Source organism: Mus caroli, chromosome 6 (genome assembly GCF_900094665.2).
Source record: "Mus caroli chromosome 6, CAROLI_EIJ_v1.1, whole genome shotgun sequence".
Lineage (NCBI taxonomy): Eukaryota > Metazoa > Chordata > Mammalia > Rodentia > Muridae > Mus > Mus caroli.
Window position 1 is genome coordinate 111,745,168 of NC_034575.1, and position 7,037 is coordinate 111,752,204.

Sequence of the window (7,037 nt, forward strand, 5' to 3'; positions counted from 1 at the left end):
AAACAACCTGAAGAATGGCCAGGCGGTGGTGGCACACGCCTTTAATCCCAGCACTTGGGAGGCAGAGACAGGTGGATTTCTGAGTTCTAGGCCAGCTTGGTCTACAAAGTGAGTTCTAGGACAGTTAGGGCTATACAGAGAAACCCTGTCTCAAAAAACCAAAAACCTAAACAAACAAACAAACAAACAACCTGAAGAATGTGTTCTTTTTTTAAATAAGAAACACAGGTGGATCTATTAGATAAGAGTGCAAGCTATCAAAACTACTAGAGAGACCTTACTGTGGTTGTCACCAGAATGGGCAATTCACAGGACTTAAGAAAATGGTATTAGTCCTGTGTCCCCTCCTCCTCTCCAAGAAGCTATCTCACACAAATCAAAGACTGACGCATGCTCACTAGGGCCTCATGGATGCATCCCTGCTATAGAGATTTGGCTACAACAGGATGTCAAGGATCAAGTCTTTCACAACAGATGTCTGCAATAGCCTTATAAGACACTTTGGATACTGTTGGATGTAACTATTGTCAATAGGCCACACGCTGTGGCTCTCCATTAAAACGTGGGTGGTAGGGTGGTGGTGGTTGTAGGAAGGAGGTAAAGTTCAGATCTGAGAAAAATTACAAAGAGCAGAACAAGTCTCCTGAAAGCTCTGACCAGTTTTTTAACTCACTGAAAACAATTTCCCAGAAGAAAAATAGATAGTAGTATGCGAAAATATCTCAATCTTTATTTTTAAGGATAATTGTCATTAATACAGGAAGAACTGATATTATAAAAATCAGAAAACATTAGCATTCAATAAACAAAAATGAACTGAGGGCTGATCAGGAACGTATGCTTGGCATTGGAAGAAGGATGTATGCTAGTCTTCTTAAACAATTGCTAGAAAGTAAAAACAAAACAAAACAAAGTTAAGTTCTAACAGGGCTACAGTGTGCTGGCCAGTAACTTGTAGATAAACATCTGTTTTAGACAGTCGGTGGTATTCAAAGCTCAGTCTATGACATTGTAGTTCTTCAGAGTAAGTCGAGGTTTCTTGGTAACAGAGTTTATTCATGCAGACGCTGTGAGGCCACTGGCATGATTCAACACAAACCATTCCCATTTCAAGAAAGCAAGTGACAGAGCAGTGACAGCATCCGCATCTCAAGGAGTGCTGTCAGGAGGAGGAGGTCTGCAGTTTCTCACTTTGGATTCTTTTACATCTCTAAGAATATGGTAAAAAACAAAAAAGTACAAAAGCAAAAGAAAAGCCACATGGAGACCTTCTCACCCTTTACTAACATAGCAGAAGGAAAGAAACAAACAAAAGCGGGTTGTCAGCCTTCAAACACTACAATAAACTGTGAGTCGAAAAAGAAAAGCCACAGTCCTGTTGCTTGGAGAAGAATGGATGAACTAGAGAACATTACAGTAGGCACAGGAAAGTGGATGCGGAAAAAATAAGCAAACACACTGTCTGTCATTCACAGAAGCTAGGGGCAACATTTTAAGTGGAGGGGAACTCTCTGGGATAAAAGAACCAGAAGGAGGTGGGCGAGGGTACGAGTGGGTGTGATCAAAGCACATCATACAGATACCTCATACACATTAGAGAAAAGGAAACTCATTACTTCATACAATATACACTAATAAAAAAACAAAATCTATGAATTTGAATGCATTTTACTATGTCAAATACTGAGTCAATGCTGATACTAATGGTTAATAAACTACAAAACATTAAAAACATAAAATATAGTCGATCCTAGAATCTGAAAACTCATTCCTTCTTTAATGATTTCGTATACAGAAATTCCTAAAAATAAGAGTAATCATTGGCACGCCAGTGGATCATGAAAACATGATGCTTTTTATCAAAATGGAGGGAAGCGATTTCAACTGAGGCTAAGAATATTAAATTCTTACCAAACTATTGTTTCAGTTCTTTCTGCTCCATGTCACATAAATGTATTTATTTTTAAAGGAAATGAGGGCAGCTAGACTCAGCGTTTCAGCACGCTGTCCTGAAACTCCTGAAGTCTCCATGCTAGGGAGGAGCGGTATCTAAGTGCTCTACTGTAAAGCATCCTCTCTTCGGAGCGGCTTTCACCTCTACCTTTCACTTCTTCTTTTTAAAAAGGCCGGAAGTGGCTCCCTTTACCTGGCGGATCCCAGCCACCGCCTTCCTCCCTTTGCCCCTTTTCCAGGACACCGGGTGAGTTTTCACCCTGGCATTTTTGCCCCTTTTATGTGGCTTCTTTTCTTTGTGCACCTTCATGTGCTGCCTCAGATGGGAGCTCTGGCTGAAGCACTTGTCACACTCCTCGCACTGGTAGGGCTTCTCTCCGGTGTGCGTTCTCTGGTGCTGAATGAGGTGGGAACTCTGGCTAAAGCACCGGCCACACTCATCACAGCAGTAGGGCTTCTCACCGGTGTGAATCCTCTGGTGCTGGATGAGATTGGAGCTCTGCTTGAATCTCTCTCCACACTCGTCACACTTATAGGGCTTTTCCCCCGTGTGGATCCGCCGGTGCTGGATGAGGTTAGAACTCTGAAAGAAACTTTTCCCACAGTCGGCACATTTATGGGATTTCTTCCCAGTATGGATCTTCTTATGCTGAAAAAGCGTGGAGCTCTGACTGAAACTCTTGGAACATTTAGTACACTTGTAAGGCTTCTCGTCCACGTTTCTTCTCCGTCGACTCAAGCCCGAGTCGAAGCGAATGGCCACCCCCCATTTCTGTCGCTGGCGGGCTGTCTTGCGCTTGCTCTCGTAGGCTTTTCCTTGGCTGGCGCTTCGAGAAATACCCCCTTTGGGCTTTGCTAACCTCATGGTGAGTAGGCAAATGTGTCGGCAAGAGATCCTACTGTCTTCTGAACTAAGGTCTCATATCCTAGAGTGAGGCAACTCCGAGTTCCCTTCTGTAGAAGAGAAAAATACAGCTCATTTATTAATGCAGCACTAACACCTCTCCAATCTATCATGTGTAACCAAAGCACACCTAGTACAAGTGCAATGACGCACTTTTAAGAGACAAGTGCTCGTGAGGTGATTCTAACGCCAGAAGTTAAGCTTCATCAATATCATCATCATTTTGCAATGTTTCTGATTTTGGACAGGCAAAAGAGAAGACGAAGAAAAACATAAACCTGTTAGGGAGGAGCCACAGAGAGTATTTTGAAGGACTAAAGAGTAAAAGCAAGATAAAGTCTCATAGAAGATACAAAAATAACTGCAAAAGATGATCAATCTCTCTGCCAAACAGCATCTCAGGTCAATACTGACTGTGCTAAATTTCTCATTTAATAGCTTCTACGTAAGATATTCAATTCAAAAGAAATGACAGATTATACTACACCACCATAGGTTCCTATCTATTCTTATTTGTTTGGTTATTTCTATAGATGATAACCTAGCAAGCAGAGTTGAAAATAGAAGCTAATTGGTAAAGAGAATTACAAGTTTCCCAAGAGTCTTATTCAGAAAATACTGGGTGAGAAAAATCTGAAAAAACACTTTATTCTTCCTTCCCTAGACTATAGCACGCCAAGAAGGAGAGCACAACCAAACGCTCTAAACTGAGTTTATTGCATTACATTTAAGGTGGTCTGGAGGCTGTCAAAACAACCCCTTCCACACACACACACATTCCAAATAGGTGAGCGTGTGGGAGGTGTTCAGGCCTGCAAAGCCAGTCATTGCACTTCCAGTGTCTTAGGTTAGTTGGAAAGCCTACTTGCAACTCAGTTATTTTTCTGAGTTTCCTTGCACACAAGCATTTAAAGTAAGTAAATAAAAACACAAATGACATCTTTTCCTGCCTTTGTTTTCTTCGTCTTGATTTTGCTGTATAATAATCCTCCAAACATAAGAGTGCCCAGGGGCTTTTCCTGGGTGTTTAATAATTTTATCTGCTACAATTGCAGCAACAGAAGGAGCAAACTGCACATAACACAGATCTACAGCGATCACTGCCCATAACCGTCTCCGTTATGTACAGACCACCTCCTCAACAGGAGACACTGTGTGGGGTACCTGGTACTCAATAGATAGCTATAATGGTAAGCATACACTTTTAAACACATCTCTTTAAATACCGAGGAACTCACAACTGGTTTCAAACTGATCGATTATGGAATCTACCTATGGATGAAGTAATCATACTTACTGGTAGCCTATGTGTGCTCCTATTTTTAAAATAAAGCTAATTTAAAACCTCCTTTCGTGGGTTTGTAAACACAGGCCCGATGCTCCTTTAGCACACCCATCCCAACCCCGGAGCCGCCTCCGGGCCTGATTTCTCACTGTCCAACCTGGGGAGTCCATCGCCCCCTCTACCGCCCGCCAAGTCCGAGGTCCCCAATAGGGGAGAGGCTGGGTAAAACTGGGTGATGGAGCTCCAGTACTGGGGACCCGTCTAACCGGCGTGCACCTACCTGCTCCCTCACCCATTTAGGGCAGCAACAAAGAGTCCGCCGCTTCCCTCCAAGTCCCTCACAATGGCCCGGTGCAGCCTACCCACCCGTACAATGGAGTCTTTCTCCTCTGCGGCGGGCGGAGGCGCCCAGGCCGAAGCCGACCCCAGCCCGAGGCCACCCGCCGGGCTCCGTGCAGCGCCGCAGCCCGACCCGACCCGACACCGGCTCAGGCCGACCCGCAGGCCCCGCGTACTCACCGCGCAGGCCGCCACGGTGCCCGCCTCGCGCCTCGCCCGCCGGAAGTGCGGGCTGCTAGCCGCGGAGCTGCCGGCCGCTCTAGGAAGAGGCGGAGAGACCCTCTATGGTCCCCGGCCCACCCAACCAAATCCTGCGGATTCTTCCGGTGGTCCTTTTGTGTTCCTCTCTTACCACTCAGAAGGCAGAGCCAAGGACCACAAGGCCTGTTACCCGCTCTCTTTCTATTCCGGTCGACCTACACAGAAACTGGCCTTTGTTAGATTCTGCTCACCACCCCCAAACCAACCCGTTCCAACTTGTAAATTGCATTCTTAGTACTGAGTCTAGAGAAATAACTTCAGCCTAAGGTGTTACTTATGTTTTTCACGTGTCGCCTTATATCACCAAAAGACCCGTGAATGAATTTCTGGAGGACACTGTCCGCACAGGCTGACTGATTGATTAAAACGGCGGTGGTGAAGAGAGGTTGGGATGTTGCAGGTCCAGAGCATAATTACTATTCATCTTGGGTTGCATCCATTCCTTGTCCACTTCTATGGAAGGACGTGCAACATCCTGACAGATAAAACACAAAATCCCATTCTCCAATCAAAAGGCCAAGAATACTATGTTAGATGACAGCTACAGCTGCGATGTTTAAACAGGGCTCTAACCCACCTCTCTGATGTTTCCACAAATGAATTTAAAAGTATCTTGATTTATGGCTTTCTTTGTTCTGTTACTGTCAAACCTTCATGAATTTGGTTGCAGGTTGAAAGGCGGAGTTTGGGTAATCTAAATCTGTGTTCCCTGGGCCATCAACACTTGTGTTTGGCTCTAGAATAAAAACTCTTATGACTTTAAGGTGAGAGCTGTGACTTTGCATCAGCCACTCCTATCAGAGGAAAATGAATGTGTTCAGTGTACTGGGCAGGAACCCCAGCTTGGAGAGGAATTCTGCTCTCGATCACACTGTGAGTGAACAGCTCGATTTGGAAAGGCACACATTTGCCTCCTTCCCAGGGGCGTTCTAATGGCTTCAGATTCATCGCATTAAGGCAGACTCCCCTCACAGGCGACCTCAGGCTGATCCTGGTGTCCATAAATGCAACTTCCTGCAGAGAAGCGGCGCTCTTCTGCGGGGCTGGCCAGATAAGTGAGCTTCTGCGGTTATGGAGGGCTTGGAGTGTCGTAGGTCCGGAGCCCAGTCATAACATATTTTGAGGTATCTCTAGCCATGGAAATAACCACTACTTTGCCCACTTCTGTCAGACAGACCTGACATCCTGTGACTGACAGGTAAAAAATATTTTTGGGATGTGCTAATTTAACAAAACTGAATTTTCTACAACCAGAAGTCCAAGAGACATCTGATAGCGGAGGCCTGAAGCTGAGGTTCCTCCGTGCTGCTATAACCTCCCACTCCATGCTTCCACTAGTGTGTTCCAAAGTGTCTTGTTTTGTAACTTTCTTTATTCTATTACTATGAAACTTCATGAAACCGCTTCCATGTTGGGGCCTGGGATTTGAGGTAACCTAAATCTGTTTCTGGGCCACGGTCATTTATATTTGGTCCCAGCATAAACTCTCTTGTCCCATTGACGTGTGCAACTCTTCAGAGCTCCAGGCTCCTGGATCTGTCCAATTGCTTGGGTTCCTGTTTGAATGCACAGTCAGCATGGCACATCAAACGTTCTGTCCCTCGATAGTCTCTGCCCAGCAATTGACAACCGTGCCTTCACTCCAGCTTCTCAAGCCAAAATCCTCAATGTCACTCTTGTCATGGTCTCCCCTACTCGAAACTTACAAACAACCCTTCTGGTGCCATCTGGGGGTCTTGGTTGGGTGTTTTCTCACCAGTTAAAGAAATAAAAGAGAAAAAAAAATCCAAGACACAAAAAGGTAAAAAAAAAAAACAAAAACAGAACAACAACCACAACACACACACACACACACACACACACACACACACACACACACACGAGCATTGGAAAAGGAAGTGGTGGACCCACCCATCCCCCAGTTAAAGCCAATGAGAAAGCAGGCCCCGGAGACAGCTACTGAAAAGCACACAGAAAGAAAGACTCTCCACAAGGTGGAAAGGGGATTCAGACACCAAAATCCATTTTCCTCATGTGGGGCTATCAGCGCCCTGATCTCTATCATTTTCCTCATGGGGGGGGGGGGCTCTTGGTTTCCCCAGGCTGAGTTCTCACTCTCCTCCTTTCATACTGGTTAGTGTCCTGTTTGGTGTTATACTACCTTGACCCAGCTAGTGTCATTTGGGAAGAGGGACTCTCAGTTGAGAAACAACTCCTCTCATCCCCTTATATTCTTCCTGTAGGCATATCTGTAGGGCATTTTTTTTTTCGATTAATAGTTGGTGTCGGTGGGCC

At 45.1% G+C, this 7,037-nt stretch overlaps 1 protein-coding gene across 3 annotated transcripts; it reads right to left on the reverse strand.

Annotated features, from left to right (window-relative positions):
• Nucleotides 1-708: 708 nt before the first annotated feature.
• Znf22 (zinc finger protein 22) lies at nucleotides 709-4,904 on the reverse strand. 3 transcript variants are annotated; one of them, XM_021165047.2, is made up of 2 exons: nucleotides 4,662-4,904; nucleotides 709-2,907 (listed from the first exon to the last, which is right to left on the reverse strand). In XM_021165047.2, exon 2 carries the CDS (start codon nucleotides 2,816-2,818, stop codon nucleotides 2,105-2,107), a length of 714 nt encoding a protein of 237 aa, XP_021020706.1. In that variant the 5' UTR covers nucleotides 2,819-2,907; nucleotides 4,662-4,904; the 3' UTR covers nucleotides 709-2,104. The 3 variants fall into 3 exon arrangements, with proteins under 3 accessions (XP_021020706.1, XP_029334011.1, XP_029334010.1); XM_029478151.1 differs by lacking the exon at nucleotides 4,662-4,904 and adding an exon at nucleotides 4,509-4,653; XM_029478150.1 differs by lacking the exon at nucleotides 4,662-4,904 and adding an exon at nucleotides 4,423-4,508.
• Between the last annotated feature and the right edge of the window lie 2,133 nt (nucleotides 4,905-7,037).

Coding starts and splice junctions, on each gene's coding strand:
- Znf22 (XM_021165047.2), bottom strand. CDS start 2,818: ATGAGGTTAGCAAAGCCCAAAGGGGGTATTTCTCGAAGCGCCAGCCAA.